We start from the raw sequence: 26990 nt of genomic DNA on the forward strand, positions 1-26990 counted from the left end.
TACTGTGACTGATTGGCTGTCTGCTGTAATGTGACTGATTGGCTGTCTGCTGTAATGTGACTGATTGGCTGTCTGCTGTAATGTGACTGATTGGCTGTCTGCTGTACTGTGACTGACTGGCTGTCTGCTGTAATGTGACTGATTGACTGTCCGCTGTAATGTGACTGATTGGCTGTCTGCTGTAATGTGACTGATTGGCTGTCTGCTGTAATGTGACTGATTGGCTGTCCGCTGTAATGTGACTGATTGGCTGTCTGCTGTAATGTGACTGATTGGCTGTCTGCTGTAATGTGACTGATTGGCTGTCTGCTGTAATGTGACTGATTGGCTGTCTGCTGTAATGTGACTGATTGGCTGTCTGCTGTAATGTGACTGACTGGCTGTCTGCTGTACTGTGACTGATTGGCTGTCTGCTGTAATGTGACTGATTGGCTGTCTGCTGTAATGTGACTGACTGGCTGTCCGCTGTAATGTGACTGATTGGCTGTCTGCTGTAATGTGACTGATTGGCTGTCTGCTGTACTGTGACTGACTGGCTGTCTGCTGTACTGTGACTGACTGGCTGTCTGCTGTAATGTGACTGACTGGCTGTCTGCTGTAATGTGACTGACTGGCTGTCTGCTGTAATGTGACTGACTGGCTGTCTGCTGTACTGTGACTGACTGGCTGTCTGCTGTAATGTGACTGACTGGCTGTCTGCTGTAATGTGACTGACTGGCTGTCTGCTGTAATGTGACTGACTGGCTGTCTGCTGTAATGTGACTGACTGGCTGTCTGCTGTAATGTGACTGACTGGCTGTCTGCTGTAATGTGACTGACTGGCTGTCTGCTGTACTGTGACTGACTGGCTGTCTGCTGTAATGTGACTGATTGGCTGTCTGCTGTAATGTGACTGATTGGCTGTCCGCTGTACTGTGACTGACTGGCTGTCTGCTGTACTGTGACAGTGGTTAACTGCTATACTGTGAACCTACTCTGTACTGTGACAGTGGTTAACTGCTGTACTGTGTACCTACTCTGTACTGTGACTGAGTCGCTGTCTGTGGGACGGCTCCGCTCTTGCTCCTCTCCTCTCCGCAGTTCGCCTCACAGTACGTTTTCCCGTTCGCTCCCGTTGCCTTTACGCGCCAGTCGACGTCTGCAGATAAACACACACACACATACACACACACACACACACACACACACACACACACACACACAGTAGCCTGGTGTACCCTCACAGCACTCACACATCCCCCATCGATGGAGGTATATATCGAATACTCACACTGGGAGTCACTATCACCTTCTACAAAACTGCCGTCCTTAATTTCTGCTGAGGATTTTTCATCAAGAGGGAAGCCTAAATGTTTTTTTTTCTCCCTCGTTTGAGTTGATCAAAATGTTGGAGACATGTCTATTGACTCAGAGTCTCGTTCAAAGCGCAGAGCTCGGAATCTTAGCGGACTGACTGAAGGGGATTCCGGATCAATTATTTATCTCCTTCCCCCGACGGAGCAAGAGTTTGCATGCAAAAGGTGGTTTATTTCGGCAAGGTAAGACTCGTGCATTTTCTAAATGTGGTCAAACCATTTCCTTTTCGCCCAGGCAGTCTTGTTGCTGTGTTTTTCTGGCTACTTTAAACAGTATAACATTTTGCATGTTGGTGGGTGTGCGAGGTGGAATATTTTTTTGTGATATGAAAGATATAAACAAATGAATTAGTTAAAAGTAGGCTCAATGGTGCAACGAAAGAGTTGTGCAACAGTTTGACAGGCTGGCGGCTGCAATCAATAATATCATAAACATTTCCATTACTGAAATATGATGTAATACATTTATTTATTTAAATCCACAATTCACACACCTAATTAAAGCAGTCAATTTAACGGAAGTCTATTTAATCAATTTTAAAAAATGCCTAGCTTCACCTTCAGGCTATATTTAGGTTTTGTAATATATAGTTATTAATCTCCATTAATAATCTCAGTTGTTAAAGGCTACTAGGTGTCAGTGTTGCGTCACAAATAATGTCCGTTATCACTCGGGGGAGTGACGAACGCAATTAGAAACAGTTGCGTCTTCAGCAACATTTTACACATCCGCCTTCTTACCATGATTACCCGTGTAATTTATTAAACAGAAAACGAGGCACTTAGATTACAGATATTTGCATCGATGTAAACGATTTGATAATGTCTGATGAACACGAGCTCGACTGGAGAGATGTAGGCTATGTAATATGTTATGGTCGAATGTAACAAAAATGTTCTTAGTCAAAATTTAACTTTTTAGCTGCATCTGGAATATGGCTGCATATAGTCCGCTCAGGCATTATCTGTAAAGCTGCATATAGTCCGCTGAGGCGTCATCTGTAAAGCTTCATATAGTCTGCTCAGGTTTTATCTGTAAAGCTTCATATAGTCCGCTCAGGCGTCATCTGTAAAGCTTCATATAGTCTGCTCAGGCGTCATCTGTAAAGCTTCATATAGTCCGCTCAGGTTTTATCTGTAAAGCTTCATATAGTCCGCTCAGGCGTTATCTGTAAAGCTTCATATAGTCCGCTCAGGTTTTATCTGTAAAGCTTCATATAGTCCGCTCAGGTTTTATCTGTAAAGCTTCATATAGTCCGCTGAGGCGTTATCTGTAAAGCTTCATATAGTCTGCTCAGGTTTTATCTGTAAAGCTTCATATAGTCTGCTCAGGTTTTATCTGTAAAGCTTCATATAGTCTGCTTAGGTTTTGTCTGTAAAGCTTCATATAGTCTGCTCAGGTTTTATCTGTAAAGCTTCATATAGTCTGCTCAGGTTTTATCTGTAAAGCTTCATATAGTCTGCTCAGGTTTTATCTGTAAAGCTTCATATAGTCAGCTGAGGCGTCATCTGTAAAGCTTCATATAGTCCGCTCAGGCGTTATCTGTAAAGCTTCATATAGTCCGCTCAGGAGTTATCTGTAAAGCTTCATATAGTCCGCTCAGGTTTTATTCGTAAAGCTTCATATAGTCTGCTCAGGTTTTTTCTGTAAAGCTTCATATAGTCCGCTCAGGTTTTATCTGTAAAGCTTCATATAGTCCACTCAGGTTTTATCTGTAAAGCTTCATATAGTCCACTCAGGTTTTATCTGTAAAGCTTCAGATAGTCCGCTCAGGTTTTATCTGTAAAGCTTCATATATTCCACTCAGGTATTATCTGTAAAGCTTCATATAGTCTGCTCAGGTTTTATCTGTAAAGCTTCATATAGTCTGCTCAGGTTTTATCTGTAAAGCTTCATATAGTCCGCTCAGGTTTTATCTGTAAAGCTTCATATAGTCAGCTGAGGCGTCATCTGTAAAGCTTCATATAGTCCGCTCAGGCGTTATCTGTAAAGCTTCATATAGTCCGCTCAGGAGTTATCTGTAAAGCTTCATATAGTCCGCTCAGGTTTTATTCGTAAAGCTTCATATAGTCCGCTCAGGTTTTATCTGTAAAGATTCATATAGTCTGCTCAGGTTTTATCTGTAAAGCTTCATATAGTCCGCTCAGGTTTTATCTCTAAAGCTTCATATAGTCTGCTCAGGTTTTATCTGTAAAGCTTCATATAGTCTGCTCAGGTTTTATCTGTAAAGCTTCATACAGTCCGCTCAGGTTTTATCTGTAAAGCTTCATATAGTCCGCTCAGGTTTTATCTGTAAAGCTTCATATAGTCCGCTCAGGTTTTATCTGTAAAGCTTCATATAGTCTGCTCAGGTTTTATCTGTAAAGCTTCATATAGTCTGCTCAGGTTTTATCTGTAAAGCTTCATTGAGTCCGCTCAGGCGTCATCTGTAAAGCTTCATATAGTCCGCTGAGGCGTCATCTGTAAAGCTTCATATAGTCTGCTCAGGCGATATCTGTAAAGCTTCATATAGTCCTCTCAGGTTTTGTCTGTAAAGCTTCATATAGTCTGCTCAGGTTTTATCTGTAAAGCTTCATATAGTCTGCTCAGGTTTTATCTGTAAAGCTTCATATAGTCTGCTCAGGTTTTATCTGTAAAGCTTCATATAGTCCGCTCAGGTTTTTTCTGTAAAGCTTCATATAGTCCGCTCAGGTTTTATCTGTAAAGCTTCATATAGTCCACTCAGGTTTTATCTGTAAAGCTTCAGATAGTCCGCTCAGGTTTTATCTGTAAAGCTTCATATATTCCGCTCAGGTTTTATCTGTAAAGCTTCATATAGTCCGCTCAGGTTTTATCTGTAAAGCTTCATATAGTCAGCTGAGGCGTCATCTGTAAAGCTTCATATAGTCCGCTCAGGCGTTATCTGTAAAGCTTCATATAGTCCGCTCAGATTTTATTCGTAAAGCTTCATATAGTCCGCTCAGGTTTTATCTGTAAAGCTTCATATAGTCTGCTCAGGTTTTATCTGTAAAGCTTCATATAGTCCGCTCAGGTTTTATCTCTAAAGCTTCATATAGTCTGCTCAGGTTTTATCTCTAAAGCTTCATATAGTCTGCTCAGGTTTTATCTGTAAAGCTTCATATAGTCCGCTCAGGTTTTATCTGTAAAGCCTCATATAGTCCGCTCAGGTTTTATCTGTAAAGCTTCATATAGTCTGCTCAGGTTTTATCTGTAAAGCTTCATATAGTCTGCTCAGGTTTTTTCTGTAAAGCTTCATTGAGTCCGCTCAGGCGTCATCTGTAAAGCTTCATATAGTCCGCTGAGGCGTCATCTGTAAAGCTTCATATAGTCTGCTCAGGCGTTATCTGTAAAGCTTCATATAGTCCGCTCAGGCGTCATCTGTAAAGCTTCATATAGTCTGCTCAGGCGTTATCTGTAAAGCTTCATATAGTCTGCTCAGGTTTTATCTGTAAAGCTTCATTGAGTCCGCTCAGGCGTCATCTGTAAAGCTTCATATAGTCCGCTGAGGCGTCATCTGTAAAGCTTCATATAGTCTGCTCAGGCGTTATCTGTAAAGCTTCATATAGTCTGCTCAGGCGTCATCTGTAAAGCTTCATATAGTCTGCTCAGGCGTTATCTGTACTAGCTTACAGGGAGTGCAACCTTGAGAAGATACAAGGCAATGATAACGATTGGTGTTGGTTTTGGCAGGGAAATAATGACTTGTGTAAATTGCAGGTAAATACTTCTCTGAATGAAATAATGAATCTAAATCTAATCAACATTAGATGTTATTATTTATCCTTTATTTGACTAGTCATTTATGAACAAATTCTTATTTACAATGACGGCCTACCGAGGAACAGTGGGTTAATTGCCTTGTTCAGGGGCAGAACGACAGATTTTTACCTTGTCAGCTCAGGGATTCAATCCAGCAACCTTTCGATTACTGGTCCAACGCTTTAACCACTAGGCTACCTGCTGGCTACTAGTCCAACGCGCTAACCACTAGGCTACCTGCTGGTTACTGGCCAAACGCGCTAACCACTAGGCTACCTGCTGGTTACTGGTCCAACGCTCTAACCACTAGGCTACCTGCTGGTTACTAGTCCAATGCTCTAACCACTAGGCTTCCTGCTGGATATTGGTCCAACGCTCTAACAACTAGGCTACCTGCTGGTTACTGGCCCAACGCTCTAACCACTAGGCTACCTGCTGGTTATTGGCCCAACACTCTAACCATTAGGCTACCTGCTGGTTACTGGTCCAACACTCATACCACTAGGCTTCTTGCTGGTTACTGGTCCAACGCTCTAACCACTAGGCTACCTGCCGCCTCTACACTCTAACCACTAGGCTACCTGCTGGTAACTAGTCCAACGCTCTAACCACTAGGCTACCTGCTGGTTACTAGTCCAACGCTCTAACCACTAGGCTTCCTGCTGGTTACTGGTCCAACGCTCTAAACACTAGGCTACCTGCTGGTTAATAGTCCAACGCTCTAACCCCTAGGTTACCTGCTGGTTACTGGTCCAACGCTCTAACACTAGGCTACCTGCTGGTTACTGGCCCAACGCTCTAACCACTAGGCTACCTGCCGCCTCTACACTCTAACCACTAGGCTACCTGCTGGTAACTAGTCCAACGCTCTAACCACTAGGCTACCTGCTGGTTACTAGTCCAACGCTCTAACCACTAGGCTACTTGCTGGTTACTGGTCCAACACTCTAACCACTAGGCTACCTGCTGGTTACTGGTCCAACACTCTAACCACTAGGCTACCTGCTGGTTACTGGTCCAACGCACTAACCACTAGGCTACCTGCTGGTTACTGACCCAACGCTCTAACCACTAGGCTACCTGCTGGTTACTGGCCCAGCGCTCTAACCACTAGGTTACCTGCTGGTTACTAGTCCAACACTCTAACCACTAGGATAACTGCTGGTTAATAGTCCAACGCTCTAACCACTAGGCTACCTGCTGGTTACTAGTCCAATGCTCTAACAACTATGCTACCTGCTGGTTACTGGTCCAACGCTCTAACCACTAGGCTACCTGCTGGTTACTGGCCCAACGCTCTAACCACTAGGCTACCTGCTGGTTACTGGCCCAACGCTCTAACCACTAGGCTACCTGCTGGTTACTGGCCCAACGCTCTAACCACTAGGCTACCTGCTGGTTACTAGTCCAATGCTCTAACCACTAGGTTACCTGCTGGTTACTGGTCCAACACTCTAACCACTAGGCTACCTGCTGGTTACTGGTCCAATGCTCTAACCACTATGCTACCTGCTGGTTACTGGTCCAACGCTCTAACCACTAGGCTACCTGCTGGTTACTGGCCCAACGCTCTAACCACTAGGCTACCTGCTGGTTACTGGCCCAACGCTCTAACCACTATGCTACCTGCTGGTTACTAGTCCAATGCTCTAACCACTAGGTTACCTGCTGGTTACTGGTCCAACACTCTAACCACTAGGCTACCTGCTGGTTACTGGTCCAATGCTCTAACCACTAGGCTACCTGCTGGTTACTGACCCAACGCTCTAACCACTAGGCTACCTGCTGGTTACTGACCCAACACTCTAACCACTAGGCTACCTGCTGGTTACTGGCCCAGCGCTCTAACCACTAGGCTACCTGCTGGTTACTGGCCCAGCGCTCTAACCACTAGGCTACCTGCTGGTTACTGACCCAATGCTCTAACCACTAAGCTACCTACTGGTTACTGGCCCAATGCTCTAACCACTAGGCTACCTGCTGGTTACTGGTCTACCTGCTGGTTACTAGTCCAACACTCTAAACACTAGGCTACCTGCTGGTTACTAGTCCAACGCTCTAACCACTAGGCTACCTGCTGGTTACTAGTCCAACGCTCTAACCACTAAGCTACCTGCTGGTTACTGGCCCAACGCTCTAACCACTAGGCTAACTGCTGGTTACTAGTCCAACGCTCTAACCACTAAGCTACCTGCTGGTTACTAGTCCAACGCTCTAACCACTAAGCTACCTGTTGGTAACTGGTCCAACGCTCTAACCACTAGGCTACCTGCTGGTTACTAGTCCAACACTCTAACCACTAGGCTACCTGCTGGTTACTAGTCCAACATTCTAACCACTAGGCTACCTGCTGGTTACTAGTCCAACACTCTAACCACAAGTCTACCTGCCGGTTACTAGTCCAACACTCTAACCACTAGGCTACCTCCTGGTTACTAGTCCAACACTCTAACCACTAGTCTACCTGCCGGTTACTAGTCCAACATTCTAACCACTAGGCTACCTGCTGGTTACTAGTCCAACATTCTAACCACTAAGCTACCTGCTGGTTACTGGCCCAACGCTCTAACCACTAGACTACCTGCTGGTTACTGGCCCAACACTCTAACCACTAAGCTACCTGCTGGTTACTGGCCCAACGCTCTAACCACTAGACTACCTGCTGGTTACTGGCCCAACACTCTAACCACTAAGCTACCTGCTGGTTACTGGCCCAACGCTCTAACCACTAGACTACCTGCTGGTTACTGGTCCAGCGCTCTAACCACTAGACTACCTGCTGGATACTAGTCCAACACTCTAACCACTAGGCTACCTGCTGGTTACTGGTCCAGCGCTCTAACCACTAGGCTACCTGCTGGTTACTGGTCCAACACTCTAACCACTAAGCTACCTGCTGGTTACTGGTCCAACGCTCTAACCACTAGACTACCTGCTGGTTACTGGTCCAACACTCTAACCACTAAGCTACATGCTGGTTACTGGTCCAGCGCTCTAACCACTAGACTACCTGCTGGTTACTGGTCCAGCGCTCTAACCACTAAGCTACCTGCTGGTTACTGGTCCAGCACTCTAACCACTAGACTACCTGCTGGTTACTAGTCCAACACTCTAACCACTAAGCTACCTGTTGGTTACTAGTCCAACACTCTAACCACTAGGCTACCTGCTGGTTACTGGCCCAACACTCTAACCACTAAGCTACCTGTTGGTTACTGGCCCAAAGCTCTAAGCACTAGGCTAACTGCTGGTTACTGGTCCAGCGCTCTAACCACTAAGCTACCTGCTGGTTACTAGTCCAACACTCTAACCACTAGATTACCTGCTGGTTACTGGCCCAACGCTCTAACCACTAAGCTACCTGCTGGTTACTAGTCCCACGCTCTAACCACTAGACTACCTGCTGGTTACTGGTCCAGCGCTCTAACCACTAGACTACCTGCTGGATACTAGTCCAACACTCTAACCACTAGGCTACCTCCTGGTTACTGGTCCAGCGCTCTAACCACTAGGCTACCTGCTGGTTACTGGTCCAACACTCTAACCACTAAGCTACCTGCTGGTTACTGGTCCAACGCTCTATCCACTAGACTACCTGCTGGTTACTGGTCCAACACTCTAACCACTAAGCTACCTGCTGGTTACTGGTCCAGCGCTCTAACCACTAGGCTACCTGCTGGTTACTGGTCCAACACTCTAACCACTAGACTACCTGCTGGTTACTGGTCCAACGCTCTAACCACTAAGCTACCTGCTGGTTACTGGCCCAGCACTCTAACCACTAGACTACCTGCTGGTTACTGGCCCAACGCTCTAACCACTAGGCTACCTGCTGTTTACTGGTCCAACACTCTAACCACTAAGCTACCTGTTGGTTACTGGTCCAACACTCTAACCACTAAGCTACCTGTTGGTTACTAGTCCAACACTCTAACCACTAAGCTACCTGTTGGTTACTAGTCCAACACTCTAACCACTATGCTACCTGCTGGTTACTGGCCCAACACTCTAACCACTAAGCTACCTGTTGGTTACTGGCCCAACGCTCTTAGCACTAAGCTAACTGCTGGTTACTGGTCCAGCGCTCTAACCACTAAGCTACCTGCTGGTTACTAGTCCAACACTCTAACCACTAAGCTACCTGCTGGTTACTAGTCCAACACTCTAACCGCTAGGCTACCTGCTGGTTACTGGCCCAACGCTCTAAGCACTAGGCTAACTGCTGGTTACTGGTCCAGCGCTCTAACCACTAGGCTACCTGCTGGTTACTAGTCCAACACTCTAACCACTAAGCTACCTGCTGGTTACTAGTCCAACACTCTAACCACTAGGCTACCTGCTGGTTACTGGTCTACGTGCTGGTTACTAGTCCAACACTCTAAACACTAGGCTACCTGCTGGTTACTAGTCCAACGCTCTAACCACTAGGCTACCTGCTGGTTACTAGTCCAACGCTCTAACCACTAGGCTACCTGCTGGTTACTAGTCCAACGCTCTAACCACTAGGCTACCTGCTGGTTACTAGTCCAACGCTCTAACCACTAGGCTACCTGCTGGTTACTAGTCCAACGCTCTAACCACTAAGCTACCTGCTGGTTACTGGCCCAACGCTCTAACCACTAGGCTAACTGCTGGTTACTAGTCCAACGCTCTAACCACTAAGCTACCTGCTGGTTACTGGTCCAACGCTCTAACAACTAAGCTACCTGTTGGTAACTGTTCCAACGCTCTAACCACTAGGCTACCTGCTGGTTACTAGTCCAACACTCTAACCACTAGGCTACCTGCTGGTTACTAGTCCAACATTCTAACCACTAGGCTACCTGCTGGTTACTAGTCCAACACTCTAACCACTAGTCTACCTGCCGGTTACTAGTCCAACACTCTAACCACTAGGCTACCTGCTGGTTACTAGTCCAACACTCTAACCACTAGTCTACCTGCCGGTTACTAGTCCAACATTCTAACCACTAGGCTACCTGCTGGTTACTAGTCCAACATTCTAACCACTAAGCTACCTGCTGGTTACTGGCCCAACGCTCTAACCACTAGACTACCTGCTGGTTACTGGCCCAACACTCTAACCACTAAGCTACCTGCTGGTTACTGGCCCAACGCTCTAACCACTAGACTACCTGCTGGTTACTGGCCCAACACTCTAACCACTAAGCTACCTGCTGGTTGCTGGCCCAACGCTCTAACCACTAGACTACCTGCTGGTTACTGGTTCAACACTCTAACCACTAGACTACCTGCTGGTTACTGGCCCAACACTCTAACCACTAAGCTACCTGCTGGTTACTGGCCCAACGCTCTAACCACCAGACTACCTGCTGGTTACTGGCCCAACACTCTAACCACTAGACTACCTGCTGGTTACTAGTCCAACACTCTAACCACTAGGCTACCTGCTGGTTACTGGTCCAGCGCTCTAACCACTAGGCTACCTGCTGGTTACTGGTCCAACACTCTAACCACTAAGCTACCTGCTGGTTACTGGTCCAACGCTCTAACCACTAGACTACCTGCTGGTTACTGGTCCAACACTCTAACCACTAGACTACCTGCTGGTTACTGGCCCAACGCTCTAACCACTAGGCTACCTGCTGGTTACTGGTCCAACATTCTAACCACTAAGCTACCTGTTGGTTACTGGTCCAACACTCTAACCACTAAGCTACCTGTTGGTTACTAGTCCAACACTCTAACCACTAAGCTACCTGTTGGTTACTAGTCCAACACTCTAACCACTATGCTACCTGCTGGTTACTGGCCCAACACTCTAACCACTAAGCTACCTGTTGGTTACTGGCCCAACGCTCTAAGCACTAGGCTAACTGCTGGTTACTGGTCCAGCGCTCTAACCACTAAGCTACCTGCTGGTTACTAGTCCAACACTCTAACCACTAGACTACCTGCTGGTTACTGGCCCAACGCTCTAACCACTAAGCTACCTGCTGGTTACTAGTCCCACGCTCTAACCACTAGACTACCTGCTGGTTACTGGTCCAGCGCTCTAACCACTAGACTACCTGCTGGATACTAGTCCAACACTCTAACCACTAGGCTACCTGCTGGTTACTGGTCCAGCGCTCTAACCACTAGGCTACCTGCTGGTTACTGGTCCAACACTCTAACCACTAAGCTACCTGCTGGTTACTGGTCCAACGCTCTAACCACTAGACTACCTGCTGGTTACTGGTCCAACACTCTAACCACTAAGCTACCTGCTGGTTACTGGTCCAGCGCTCTAACCACTAGGCTACCTGCTGGTTACTGGTCCAACGCTCTAACCACTAGACTACCTGCTGGTTACTGGTCCAGCGCTCTAACCACTAGACTACCTGCTGGTTACTGGTCCAACACTCTAACCACTAAGCTACCTGCTGGTTACTGGTCCAGCGCTCTAACCACTAGGCTACCTGCTGGTTACTGGTCCAACGCTCTAACCACTAGACTACCTGCTGGTTACTGGTCCAGCGCTCTAACCACTAGGCTACCCGCTGGTTACTGGTCCAGCACTCTAACCACTAGACTACCTGCTGGTTACTGGCCCAGCACTCTAACCACTAGACTACCTGCTGGTTACTGGCCCAACGCTCTAAGCACTAGGCTAACTGCTGGTTACTGGTCCAGCGCTCTAACCACTAAGCTACCTGCTGGTTACTAGTCCAACACTCTAACCACTAAGCTACCTGCTGGTTACTAGTCCAACACTCTAACCACTAGGCTACCTGCTGGTTACTGGCCCAACGCTCTAAGCACTAGGCTAACTGCTGGTTACTGGTCCAGCGCTCTAACCACTAAGCTACCTGCTGGTTACTAGTCCAACACTCTAACCACTAAGCTACCTGCTGGTTACTAGTCCAACACTCTAACCACTAGGCTACCTGCTGGTTACTGGCTCAACGCTCTAAGCACTAGGCTAACTGCTGGTTACTGGTCCAGCGCTCTAACCACTAAGCTACCTGCTGGTTACTAGTCCAACACTCTAACCACTAGGCTACCTGCTGGTTACTGGTCCAGCGCTCTAACCACTAAGCTACCTGCTGGTTACTAGTCCAACACTCTAACCACTAGACTACCTGCTGGTTACTGGTCCAACGCTCTAACCACTAGACTACCTGCTGGTTACTGGTCCAACACTCTAACCACTAAGCTACCTGCTGGTTACTGGCCCAACACTCTAACCACTAAGCTACCTGCTGGTTACTGGCCCAACACTCTAACCACTAAGCTACCTGCTGGTTACTGGCCCAACACTCTAACCACTAGACTACCTGCTGGTTACTAGTCCAACGCTCTAACCACTAGACTACCTGCTGGTTACTGGTCCAACACTCTAACCACTAAGCTACCTGCTGGTTACTGGCCCAACACTCTAACCACTAAGCTACCTGCTGGTTACTGGCGCAACACTCTAACCACTAGACTACCTGCTGGTTACTGGTCCAACACTCTAACCACTAAGCTACCTGCTGGTTACTGGCCCAACGCTCTAACCACTAGACTACCTGCTGGTTACTGGCCCAACACTCTAACCACTAAGCTACCTGCTGGTTACTGGCCCAACGCTCTAACCACTAGACTACCTGCTGGTTACTGGTCCAACACTCTAACCACTAGACTACCTGCTGGTTACTAGTCCAATGCTCTAACCACTAGGTTACCTGCTGGTTACTGGTCCAGCACTCTAACCACTAGGCTACCTGCCCCCTCTACACTCTAACCACTAGTCTACCTGCCGCCTCTACACTCTAACCACTAGACTACCTGCCCCCTCTACACTCTAACCACTAGTCTACCTGCCACCTCTACACTCTAACCACTAGACTACCTGCCCCCTCTACACTCTAACCACTAGGCTACCTGCCGTCTCTACACTCTAACCACTAGGCCACCTCTACACTCTAACCACTAGTCTACCTGCCACCTCTACACTCTAACCACTAGACTACCTGCCCCCTCTACACTCTAACCACTAGGCTACCTGCCTACTCTACACTCTAACCACTAGGCCACCTCTACACTCTAACCACTAGTCTACCTGCCACCTCTACACTCTAACCACTAGTCTACCTGCCACCTCTACACTCTAACCACTAGACTACCTGCCCCCTCTACACTCTAACCACTAGGCTACCTGCCGTCTCTACGCTCTAACCACTAGTCTACCTGTAACATTAGTGGGTTACTCACGGACACAATACAGCGGTTTTGATTTTGAGACTGAAGTGCAAGGCAATGCACACAATGAGTCCTATTGAATTGATTTCAAATAAAGGGAACACTGCTGATATTGTAGCTGTAGTAAATAACTTAAATCAAATCCCATCACATTTTATTAGTCACATACACGTGTTTAGCAGAAGCTATTGTGGGTGTAACTAAATGCGTGTGTTTCTAGCTCCAACAGTGCAGTAATATCTAACTAAATGCGTGTGTTTCTAGCTCCAACAGTGCAGTAATATCTAACTAAATGCGTGTGTTTCTAGCTCCAACAGTGCAGTAATATCTAACTAAATGCGTGTGTTTCTAGCTCCAACAGTGCAGTAATATCTAACTAAATGCGTGTGTTTCTAGCTCCAACAGTGCAGTAATATCTAACTAAATGCGTGTGTTTCTAGCTCCAACAGTGCAGTAATATCTAACTAAATGCTTGTGTTCCTAGCTCCAACATTGCAGTAATATCTAACTAAATGCTTGTGTTTCTAGCTCCAACAGTGCAGTAATATCTAACTAAATGCTTGTGTTCCTAGCTCCAACAGTGCAGTAATATCTAACTAAATGCTTGTGTTTCTAGCTCCAACAGTGCAGCAATATCTAACGAAATGCTTGTGTTTCTAGCTCCAACAGTGCAGTAGTATCTAACGAAATGCTTGTGTTCCTAGCTCCAAATCTCTGTTGTTTCTATAACGACTAGAACACTGTGCTGATAGTATAGGACTAGAACACTGTGCTGATAGTATAGGACTAGAACACTGTGCTGATGCTATAAGGACTAGAACACTGTGCTGTTGGTATAGGACTAGAACACTGTGCTGATGGTATAGGACTAGAACACTGTGCTGATGGTATAGGACTAGAACACTGTGCTGTTGGTATAGGACTAGAACACTGTGCTGATGGTATAGGACTAGAACACTGTGCTGATGCTATAGGACTAGAACACTGTGCTGATGCTATAGGACTATATCACTGTGCTGATCTTACAGGACTAGAACACTGTGCTGATGTTATAGGACTAGAACACTGTGTTGTTGCTATAGGACTAGAACACTGTGCTGATGGTATAGGACTAGAACACTGTGCTGATGGTATAGGACTAGAACACTGTGCTGATGCTATAGGACTAGAACACTGTGCTGATGCTATAGGACTAGAACACTGTGCTGATGCTATAAGGACTAGAACACTGTGTTGATGCTATAGGACTATAACACTGTGCTGATGGTATAGGACTATAACACTGTGCTGATGTTATAGGACTAGAACACTGTGCTGATGGTATAGGACTAGAACACTGTGCTGATGGTATAGGACTATAACACTGTGCTGATGTTATAGGACTAGAACACTGTGCTGATGGTATAGGACTAGAACACTGTGCTGATGGTATAGGACTATAACACTGTGCTGATGTTATAGGACTAGAACACTGTGCTGATGGTATAGGACTAGAACACTGTGCTGATGGTATAGGACTATAACACTGTGCTGATGTTATAGGACTAGAACACTGTGCTGATGTTATAGGACTAGAACACTGTGCTGTTGGTATAGGACTAGAACACTGTGCTGATGTTATAGGACTAGAACACTGTGCTGATGGTATAGGACTAGAACACTGTGCTGATGGTATAGGACTAGAACACTGTGCTGATGGTATAGGACTAGAACACTGTGCTGATGGTATAGGACTAGAACACTGTGCTGATGGTATAGGACTATAACACTGTGTTGTTGCTATAAGGACTAGAACACTGTGCTGATGGTATAGGACTAGAACACTGTGCTGATGCTATAAGGACTATAACACTGTGTTGTTGCTATAGGACTATAACACTGTGCTGATGCTATAGGACTAGAACACTGTGTTGATGCTATAGGACTATAACACTGTGTTGATGCTATAGGACTAGAACACTGTGCTGATGCTATAGGACTAGAACACTGTGCTGATGGTATAGGACTAGAACACTGTGCTGATGGTATAGGACTAGAACACTGTGCTGATGGTATAGGACTATAACACTGTGCTGATGCTATAGGACTAGAACACTGTGTTGATGCTATAGGACTATAACACTGTGTTGATGCTATAGGACTAGAACACTGTGCTGATGCTATAGGACTAGAACACTGTGCTGATGCTATAAGGACTAGAACACTGTGCTGATGCTATAGGACTAGAACACTGTGCTGATGCTATAAGGACTAGAACACTGTGCTGATGTTATAGGACTAGAACACTGTGCTGATGCTATAGGACTATATCACTGTGCTGATGCTATAGGACTAGAACACTGTGCTGATGGTATAGGACTAGAACACTGTGCTGATGCTATAGGACTATAACACTGTGCTGATGCTATAGGACTAGAACACTGTGCTGATGGTATAGGACTAGAACACTGTGCTGATGCTATAGGACTATAACACTGTGCTGATGGTATAGGACTAGAACACTGTGCTGATGGTATAGGACTAGAACACTGTGCTGATGGTATAGGACTATAACACTGTGCTGATGCTATAGGACTAGAACACTGTGTTGATGCTATAGGACTATAACACTGTGTTGATGCTATAGGACTATAACACTGTGCTGATGCTATAAGGACTAGAACACTGTGCTGATGTTATAGGACTATATCACTGTGCTGATGCTATAGGACTATATCACTGTGTTGATGCTATAGGACTAGAACACTGTGCTGATGGTATAGGACTAGTTCAAGAGAGATATCTGTAAATATGCCAGTTCAGAAGCTCCATCTCTTCTCTGTTGTGATAATTTAATTTTACTGACCTTTATTTAATCAGGGAGTCACCAGTGTCAGTTTTATGAGGGAGTCCTGCATATACAATTTCATAAAATGCATAAACAATCTAATACAATATAAAACTAATAAAACACGTATTGAACAGACAAACATAAATACACAACACACATTCAACTAAAACACATTCTTCATCATAAAAATCTTCTGTTCTCTTTTGAAATCCTCTGTTGAACCCACTCAGGTAGTTTACAATACACAGGTTCTTCTGGTTTTTCTCACAATACCAACTCTCTCTCTCTCTCTCTCTCTCTCTCTCTCTCTCTAATGAGGACCCAAAATAATTCTGCTTCTTTTTATTTCCCCTCATCTGCTCTCCAGATAAGCCTTGTCCTCCATCCCTCCTCCTCCACCACCACACCACCATGGCTGAGACAGACGGACCTAAGACCCCCCTCAACACTCCACGGGGTAACAACCACCCAGGGGTAACCTCCCTCCCCCCAGAGCCCATCCAAATCATCCGCACCAAGGCCAGCTCCAGGAGGGTCCGGGTCAACGTCGGAGGTCTAAACCACGAGGTCCTGTGGCGGACGTTGGACCGGCTCCCACGCACCCGCCTGGGTAAGCTTCGCGACTGCAACACCCACGAGAGCCTGATGGAGGTCTGCGATGACTACAGTCTCCATGAGAACGAATATTTCTTTGACCGGCACCCTGGCGCCTTCACCTCCATCCTCAACTTCTACCGCACAGGGAAGCTGCACATGATGGAGGAGATGTGCGCCCTGTCGTTCGGTCAGGAGCTGGACTACTGGGGTGTAGATGAGATCTACCTGGAGTCCTGCTGCCAGGCCCGGTACCACCAGAAGAAAGAACAGATGAACGAGGAGCTGCGGAGGGAGGCGGAGACGCTGAAAGAAAGAGAGGGAGAAATAGAGTTTGATAACATCTGCTGCCAGGAGAAGAGGAAGAAGCTTTGGGACCTCCTGGAGAAACCCAGCTCCTCCCTACCTGCCAAAGTAAGAGAGGGAGGGATTAGAAAAGGAGGGAAGGAGGGGAGAGGGTGTAACTGTACCCCCGCTGGTTTTGTGTGTGTTGTGTACTCTCACTGGTGCTGCGCCACACAGAGAGAGAGAGAGAGAGAGAGAGAGAGAGAGAGAGAGAGAGAGAGAGAGAGAGAGAGAGAGAGAGAGAGAGAGAGAGAGAGAGAGAGAGAGAGAGAGAGAGAGAGAGAGAGAGAGAGAGAGAGAGAGAGAGAGAGAGAGAGAGAGAGAGAGAGAGAGAGAGAGAGAGAGAGAGAGAGAGAGAGAGAGAGAGAGAGAGAGAGAGAGAGGAGAGAGAGAGAGAGAGAGAGAGAGAGAGAGAGAGAGAGAGAGAGAGAGAGAGAGAGAGAGAGAGAGAGACTCTTTTGGTTGTTATCTGAATTACTATGATCAATTTTAAGTTGACAGTATTTAAGTTGACAGTATACAACAAGTGTGCTTGTTGTATGTGTTTATGTATTATTTGAGAAATGCTCCCAGAGATTGAAGAAAATTTGTACTGAAAGATAAAACCTGAAAAAAGTATACAGTGCAGAGTTATACAAGAAAGTCGGAGGTAGACTATATAGTATAGGTTTCTGTACTACAGTTCTACCAAGTATTCACTGACAGACTTTTATAAAAGGTGTTTTGACTGCAACTAAATCAACTGTAATTTGGATTTTGTATACGCTCATACCTAGTAATAACCAGTTATAACCAATGCGAGTACATAAGGTGCTCCATCTCTGCAGGTGATCCCCGTCTTTCAGGACAAGATCACTGCAACAGTTGTCTGACACATAGACAACTGCCATCCACCCACCCACTGTCTCTGTGGACATCATCGTTAAGTGTGTTACTGCCATGGTTATTATTTTACCCTCCATCCATCCTCACTCACAGCTAATTGAAAGAAAGACACACGGCACATTTAGGAACAGACAAAAAATTACAAAATTAATAAATAAATTTAAAAAATGGTCTGCTGCTAACATCAACACAAATGACAACTCATATAGTCCTTAAAAGTTTCAAATAAGTCAATACATGATGTGTCCTCCATAAATTACATTGCTCTTTTCAGAGCGCCCCACAGACACCATAATCAATAACTGGTACCGTATATACATTCATAAACACCCCATTCACAGACAGACAGACGGACACTCCCAAGACACACACGGACGGACGGACGGACGGACCCTCCCTCCCTCCCTCCCTCCCTCCCTCCCTCCCTCCTACTCATGACCACCATGTTCATTATTGATGAGAAAGGTTTGCTTTCAGATCCAGTGAGTAAGACATTTCCGGTGTATCACTTAGATGGCTGTGTCTCTCCATCCATCCATCACTTTATCTCCCTCTGTCCTTCCATCACTTTATCTCCCTCTGTCCTTCCATCACTTTATCTCTCTCTGTCCATCCATCCCTCTCTTCCTCTTTCACTGCATGTCCTCTTCTCTATGCTATGTCTCTGACTACCTCTGTCTTTTCCTCTCTCTCCATCTCGTCCCACAATCCCCCTCTGTTTCTTCCTCCATCCCTCTCTCCATCTCGTCCCACAATCCCCCTCTCTCTGTCTCTTCCTCCATCCCTCTCTCCATCTCGTCCCACAATCCTCCTCTGTTTCTTCCTCCATCCCTCTCTCCATCTCGTCCCACAATCCCCCTCTCTCTGTCTCTTCCTCCATCTCATCCCACAATCCCCCTCTCTCTGTCTCTTCCTCCATCTCGTCCCACAATCCCCCTCTCTCCATCTCGTTCCACAATCCTCCTCTCTCCATCTCTTCCCACAATCCCCCTCTCTCTGTTTCTTCCTCCATCCCTCTCTCTATCGACATCCCTCACTCCGTCCTTCTTCCTCTCCCTCCCACTACACAGCTGTCTCTAGTTGATGCATGTAATCCTACTACGGTTAATCCCTTTGCCTACATACAGACTTGATTTCATTGGACACTTTAATCGTGTTTACATATCTTGCATTACTCATCTCATATGTATATACTGTATTTTTTACAATCTATTGCATCTTGCCTATGCCTCTCTGTCGTTGCTCATGCATATATTTGTACACTACCGTTCAAAAGTTTGGAGTCACTTATAAATGTTCTTGTTTTTGAAAGAAGAGCACATTTTTTGTCCATTAAAATAACATCAAATTGATCAGAAATACAGTGTAGACATTGTTAATGTTGTAAATGACTATTGTAGCTGGAAACGGCAGATTTTTTATGGAATATCTTCATAGGCGTACAGAGGCCCATTAACATCAACCATCACTCCTGTGTCTCCATTCAGGTTCCCCATTAGAGTTACAGCCTGTGTCTCCGTTCAGGTTCCCCACTAGAGTTACAGCCTGTGTCTCCGTTCAGGTTCCCCATTAGAGTTTCAACATGTGTCTCCGTTCAGGTTCCCCACTAGAGTTACAGCCTGTCTCTCCTTTCAGGTTCCCCATTAGAGTGACAGCCTGTGTCTCCATTCAGGTTCCCCATTAGTTACAGCCTGTGTCTCCATTCAGGTTCCCCATTAGAGTTACAGCCTGTGTCTCCGTTCAGGTTCCCCATTAGAGTTACAGCCTGTGTCTCCATTCAGGTTCCCCACTAGAGTTACAGCCTGTGTCTCCTTTCAGGTTCCCCATTAGAGTCACGTTCCTCTCCAGACACACTCAGCAGAATTTCATTTGATTTAGGTTGGGGTTTCCTATTGAAGTAATTTACAGTCGGAAGTTTACATACACCTTAGCCAAATACATTTAAACTCAGTTTTTCACAATTACTGACATTTAATCCTAGTAAAAATGTCCTGTCTTAGGTCAGTGAGGATCACCACTTTATTTTAAGATTTTGAATTGTCAGAATAATAGTAGATAGAATTATTTATTTCAGTTTTTATTTCTTTCATCACATTCCCAGTGGGTCAGAAGTTTACATGCACTCAATTAGTATTTGGTAGCATTGCCTTTAAATTGTTTAACTTGGGTCAAACGTTTCGGGTAGCCTTCCACAAGCTTCCCATAATAAGTTGGGTCAATTTTGACCCATTCCTCCTGACAGAGCTGGTGTAACGTAGTCAGGTTTTTAGGCCTCCTTGCTCGCACACGCTTTTTTAGTTCTGCCCACAAATTTTCTCTAGGATTGAGGTCAGGGCTTTGTGATGGCCAATCCAATACCTTGACTTTGTTGTCCTTAAGCCATTTTGCCACAACTTTGGAAGTATGCTTGGGGTCATTGTCCATTTGGAAGACCCATTTGCGACCAAGCTTTAACTTCCTGACTGATGTCTGGAGATGTTGCTTCAATATTTCCACATAATTTGATGCCATCACATGATGCCATCTATTTTGTGAAGTGCACCAGTCCCTCCTGCAGCAAAGCACCCCACAACATGATGCTGCCACCCCCGTGCTTCACGGTTGGGATGGTGTTCTTCGGCTTGCAAGCCTCCTGTAACGGCTCTCTTTCGGTGAGTGAGTTGACCAAGGCACAGCGGGTTGTGAATACATAATGAACTTTATTTAACAAGACGAAACTAAACACACGAAGAACACTTGAATAATTTTACAAAACAACAAAACGAACTAGACAGACCTAAACTATGAACTTACATGAAACGAGGAACACATAAACAGGAACGACCGAACGAACGAGACGAGACAGTACCGTGTGGTGCAACAAACACAGACACAGCGACAATCACCCACAAACAAACAGTGAGAACCTCCTACCTTAATATGACTCTCCATTAGAGGAAAACGCAAAACACCTGCCTCTAATCAAGAGCCATACCAGGCAACCCAAAACCAACATAGAAACGGAAAACATAGACTGCCCACCCAAAACTCACGCCCTGACCATCACACACATACAAAACAACAGAAAACAGGTCAGGAACGTGACAGAACCCCCCCCCCTCAAGGTGCGAACGCCGGGCGCACCAGCACAAAGTCCAGGGGAGGGTCTGGGTGGGCATCTGACCACGGTGGTGGCTCAGGCTCCGGACGCTGTCCCCACACCACCATAGTCACTCCCTGCTTCTGTATTCCCCTCCCAATGACCACCCTCCAACTAAAACCACCTAAATGAAGGGGCAGCACCGGGATAAGGGGCAGCACCGGGATAAGGGGCAGCACCGGGATAAGGGGCGGCAGGTCCTGGCTGAGGGACTCTGGCCATTCCTGGCTGAGGGACTCTGGCAGGTCCTGGCTGAGGGACTCTGGCAGGTCCGGGCTGAGGGACTCTGGCAGGTCCGGGCTGAGGGACTCTGGCAGGTCCGGGCTGAGGGACTCTGGCAGGTCCGGGCTGAGGGACTCTGGCAGGTCCGGGCTGAGGGACTCTGGCAGGTCCGGGCTGAGGGACTCTGGCAGGTCCGGGCTGAGGGACTCTGGCAGGTCCGGGCTGAGGGACTCTGGCAGGTCCGGGCTGAGGGACTCTGGCAGGTCCGGGCTGAGGGACAGCTCCTGACTGTAGGGCAGCTCATGACTGTGGGGCAGCTCATGACTGTAGGGCAGCTCATGACTGTAGAGTAGCTCATGACTGTAGGGCAGCTCATGACTGTAGGGCAGCTCATGACTGTAGGGCAGCTCCTGACTGTAGGGCAGCTCCTGACTGGCTGGCGACTCTGGCGGCTCCTGACTGGCTGGATGCTCTGGCGGCTCCTGACTGGCTGGCGGCTCTGGCGGCTCCTGACTGGCTGGCGGCTCTGGCGGCTCCTGACTGGCTGGCGGCTCTGGCGGCTCCTGACTGACGGACGGCTCTAGCGGCTCCTGACTGACGGACGGCTCTAATGGCTCGGGACAGACGGGCGGCTCAGAAGGCGCTGGGCAGACGGATGGCTCAGAAGGCGCTGGGCAGACGGATGGCTCAGAAGGCGCTGGGCAGACGGATGGCTCAGACGGCGCTGGGCAGACGGATGGCTCAGACGGCGCTGGGCAGACAGATGGCTCAGACGGCGCTGGGCAGACAGATGGCTCAGACGGCGCTGGGCAGACAGATGGCTCAGACGGCGCTGGGCAGACAGATGGCTCAGACGGCGCTGGGCAGACAGATGGCTCAGACGGCGCTGGGCAGACAGATGGCTCAGACGGCGCTGGGCAGACAGATGGCTCAGACGGCGCTGGGCAGACAGATGGCTCAGACGGCGCTGGGCAGACAGATGGCTCAGACGGCGCTGGGCAGACAGATGGCTCAGACGGCGCTGGGCAGACAGATGGCTCAGAAGGCGCTGGACAGACAGATGGCTCAGACGGCGCTGGGCAGACAGGCAGTGCAGAAGGCGTTGGGCAGACGGCCGACTCTGCCCTGCTGAGGCGCACAGTAGGCCTGGTGCGTGGTGCCGGAACTGGAGGTACCGGGATGACGGCACGCACTACAAGGCTAGTGCGGGGAGCAGGAACAGGGCACACTGACCTCTCGAAGCGCACTATTGGCCTGGTGCGTGGTACCGGAACTGGAGGTACCGGGCTGAGGGCACGCACCTCAGGGCGAGTGCGGGGAGAAGGAACAGTGCGTACAGGGCTCTGGAGACGCACAGATGGCTTAGTGCGTGGTGCCGGAACTGGAGGCACTGGGCTGGAGACACGCACCATAGGGAGAGTGCGTGGAGGAGGAACAGGGCTCTTAAAACGCACTGGAAGCCTGGTGCGTGGTGTAGGCACTGGTGGTACTGGGCTGGGGCGAGGAGGTAGCGCCGGAAATACCGGACCGTGCAGGCGTATTTGCTCCCTTGAGCACTGAACCTGCCCAACCTTACCTGGTTGCATGCTCCCCGTAGCCCGTCCAGTGCGGGGAGGTGGAATAACCCGCACTGGGCTGTGTTGGCGAACCGGGGACACCATGCGTAAGGCTGGTGCCATGTAAGCCGGCCCAAGGAGACGTACTGGTGGCCAGATATGTAGGGCCGGCCTCATGACATTTGGCTCAATGCCCAATCTAGCCCTACCAGTGCGGGGAGGTGGAATAACCCGCACTGGGCTATGCACCCGTACAGGAGACACCGTGCGCTCTACTGCGTAACACGGCGTCTGCCCGTACTCCCGCTCTCCACGGTTAGCCTGGGAAGTGGGCGCAGGTCTCCTACCTGCCCTCGGCCCACTACCTCTTAGCCCCCCCCCAAGAAATTTTAGGGTAGTACTTGCGGGCTTCCAGCCTTGCTTCCGTGCTGCCTCCTCATAACGTCGCCTCTCCGCTTTCGATGCCTCCAGCTCCGCCTTGGAACGGCGACACTCCTCTGGCTCTGCCCAGGGTCCTTTACCGTCCAGGATCTCTTCCCATGTCCAATCCTCCTTTTCCCACTGCTGCTGTCGTTGCTGTCCGTTAACCCGCTGCTTGATCTGGGTTTGGTGGGTGATTCTGTAACGGCTCTCTTTCGGTGAGTGAGTTGACCAAGGTGCAGCGGGTTGTGAATACATAATGAACTTTATTTAACAAGACGAAACTAAACACACGAAGAACACTTGAATAATTTTACAAAACAACAAAACGAACTAGACAGACCTAAACTATGAACTTACATGAAACGAGGAACACATAAACAGGAACGACCGAACGAACGAGACGAGACAGTACCGTGTGGTGCAACAAACACAGACACAGCGACAATCACCCACAAACAAACAGCGAGAACCTCCTACCTTAATATGACTCTCAATTAGAGGAAAACGCAAAACACCTGCCTCTAATTAAGAGCCATACCAGGCAACCCAAAACCAACATAGAAACGGAAAACATAGACTGCCCACCCAAAACTCACGCCCTGACCATCACACACATACAAAACAACAGAAAACAGGTCAGGAACGTGACACCTCCCCCTTTTTCCTCCAAATATAACGATGGTCATTATGGCCAAACAGTTCTATTTTTGTTTCATCAGACCAGAGGACATTTCTCTAAAAAGTACGATCTTTGTCCCCATGTGCAGTTGCAAACCGTAGTCTGTTTTTTTATGGCGGTTTTGGAGCAGTGGCTTCTTCCTTGCTGAGCGGCCTTTCAGGTTATGTCGATAGAGGACAAGCCTTACTGTGGATATAGATACTTTTGTACCTGTTTCCTCCAGCATCTTCACAAGGTCCTTTGCTGTTTTTCTGGGATTGATTTTCACTTTTCACACCAACGTACGTTCATTTCTAGAAGAAAAAACGTGTCTCCTTCCTGAGTGGTATGACGGCTTCGTCGTCCCATGGTGTTTGTACTTGCGTACTATTGTTTGTACAGATGAACGTGGTACCTTCAGGTGTTTGGAAATTGCTCCCAAGAATGAACCAGACTTGTGGAGGTCTACCAATTTTTGTGGAGGTCTTGGCTGATTTCTTTTGATTTTCCCACGATGTCAAGCATAGAGGCACTGAGTTTGAAGGTAGGCCTTGAAATAGATCCACAGGTACACCTCCAATTGACTCAAATGAGGTCAATTCGCCTATCAGAAGCTTCCAAAGTCATGACATAATTTTCTGGAATATTCCAAGCTGTTTAAAGGCACTGTCAACTTAGTATATTTAAACTTCTGACCTACTGGAATTGTGATACAGTGAATTATAAGAGAAATAATCTGTCTGTAAACAATTGTTGGAAAAAATACTTGTGTCATGTACAAAGTGGATGTCCTAACCGATTTGCCAAAACTATAGTTTGTTAATAAGAAATTTGTGGAGTGGTTGAAAAACGAGTTTTAAGGCTCCTTATAGCCTGTCACTCCTGCCACCTCCTCCGCCTCTTCAGTCTCCTTATAGCTTGTCACTGCAGGAGGGAATTTGGGATGCAGGTACTACAGCTGTAGGAGGTAGCTGTGTTCATGATCCCCTCTCCAAGACATTAAATATGATCCCCTCTTCCTAGCCCTCCACCCTCTAACCCTCCATCCTCTAGCCCTCCATCCTCTAACCCTCCATCCCTCCATCCTCTAACCCTCCATCCCTCCATCCTCTAACCCTCCATCCCTCCATCCTCTAACCCTCCATCCCTCCATCCTCTAACCCTCCGTCCTCTAGCCCTCCATCCTCTAACCCTCCATCCTCTAACCCTCCATCCTCTAACCCTCCATCCTCTAACCCTCCATCCTCTAACCCTCCATCCCTCCATCCTCTAACCCTCTATCCTCTAACCCTCCGTCCTCTAACCCTCCGTCCTCTAAACCTCCGTCCTCTAACCCTCCATCCTCTAACCCTCCATTCTCTAACCCTCTATCCTCTAACCCTCTATCCTCTAACCCTCTATCCTCTAACCCTCTATCCTCTAACCCTCCGTCCTCTAACCCTCCACCCCTCCACCCCTCCATCCTCTAACCCTCCATCCTCTAACCCTCCATCCTCTAACCCTCCATCCCTCCGTCCTCTAACCCTCCGTGCTCTAACCAACCCTCCATCCTCCATCCCTCCATCCTCTAACCCTCCGTGCTTTAACCCTCCACCCCTCCATCCTCCATCCCTCCATCCATCCATCCTCTAACCCTCCATCCTCTAACCCTCCGTCCTCTAACCCTCTATCCTCTAACCCTCTATCCACTAACCCTATATCCTCTAACCCTCTATCCACTAACCCTCTATCCTCTAACCCTCCATCCTCTAACCCTCTATCCTCTAACCCTCCGTCCTCTAACCCTCCGTCCTCTAACCCTCCATCCTCTAAACCTCCGTCCTCTAACCCTCCATCCTCTAACCCTCCATCCTCTAACCCTCCATCCTCTAACCCTCCATCCTCTAACCCTCCATCCCTCCGTCCTCTAACCCTCCGTGCTCTAACCACCCCTCCATCCTCCATCCCTCCATCCTCTAACCCTCCGTGCTCTAACCCTCCACCCCTCCATCCTCCATCCCTCCATCCATCCATCCTCTAACCCTCCGTCCTCTAACCCTCCATCCTCTAACCCTCCATCCTCTAACCCTCCATACTCTAACCCTCTATCCTCTAACCCTCCATCCTCTAACCCTCCGTGCTCTAACCCTCCACCCCTCCATCCTCCATCCCTCCATCCCTCCATCCTCTAACCCTCCGTCCTCTAACTCTCCGTCCTCTAACCCTCCATCCTCTAACCCTCCACCCCTCCACCCCTCCATCCTCTAACCCCCCATCCTCTAACCCTCCATCCTCTAACCCTCCGTGCTCTAACCCTCCGTGCTCTAACCCTCCATCCTCTAACCCTCCACCCCTCCATCCTCCATCCCTCCATCCTCTAACCCTCCATCCCTCCATCCCTCCATCCTCTAACCCTCCATCCTCTAACCCTCCACCCCTCCATCCTCTAACCCTCCATCCTCTAACCCTCCATCCTCTAACCCTCCATCCTCTAACCCTCCATCCTCCAACCCTCCATCCACTAACCCTCCACCCCTCCATCCTCTAACCCTCCATCCTCTAACCCTCCATCCTCTAACCCTCCATCCTCTAACCCTCCACCCCTCCATCCTCCACCCCTCCATCCTCTAACCTCCATCCCTCCATCCCTCCATCCTCTAACCCTCCATCCTCTAACCCTCCACCCCTCCACCCCTCCATCCTCTAACCCCCCATCCTCTAACCCCCCATCCTCTAACCCTCCATCCTCCAACCCTCCATCCTCTAACCCTCCACCCCTCTATCCTCTAACCCTCCATCCTCTAACCCTCCATCCTCTAACCCTCTATCCTCTAACCCTCCAGCCCTCCAGCCCTCTAACCCTCCATCCCTCCACCCCTCCATCCCTCCATCCCTCCAACCCTCCAACCCTCCATCCTTCCAGCCCTCCATCCCTCCACCCCTCCATTCCTCCAGCCCTCCATCCCTCCATCCCTCCATCCTCTAACCCTCCATCCTTCCAGCCCTCCATCCCTCCACCCCTCCACCCCTCCAGCCCTCCATCCCTCCATCCCTCCA

General features: G+C 48.1%; 1 protein-coding gene across 1 annotated transcript in view; it reads left to right on the top strand.

Annotated features, from left to right (window-relative positions):
* The first annotated feature begins 1057 nt into the window (after positions 1 to 1057).
* LOC129823258 (potassium voltage-gated channel subfamily B member 2-like) overlaps positions 1058 to 26990 on the top strand; it is a 362380-nt gene continuing 336447 nt past the window's right edge. Inside the window, exons 1-2 of the mRNA XM_055882176.1 lie at positions 1058 to 1538; positions 16500 to 17140. Coding sequence (XP_055738151.1) covers positions 16544 to 17140 — 597 coding nt within the window. The 5' untranslated portion in view covers positions 1058 to 1538; positions 16500 to 16543. The remainder of the gene's footprint in view (positions 1539 to 16499; positions 17141 to 26990) is intronic.

This window comes from Salvelinus fontinalis, chromosome 25 (assembly GCF_029448725.1).
Source record: "Salvelinus fontinalis isolate EN_2023a chromosome 25, ASM2944872v1, whole genome shotgun sequence".
Lineage (NCBI taxonomy): Eukaryota > Metazoa > Chordata > Actinopteri > Salmoniformes > Salmonidae > Salvelinus > Salvelinus fontinalis.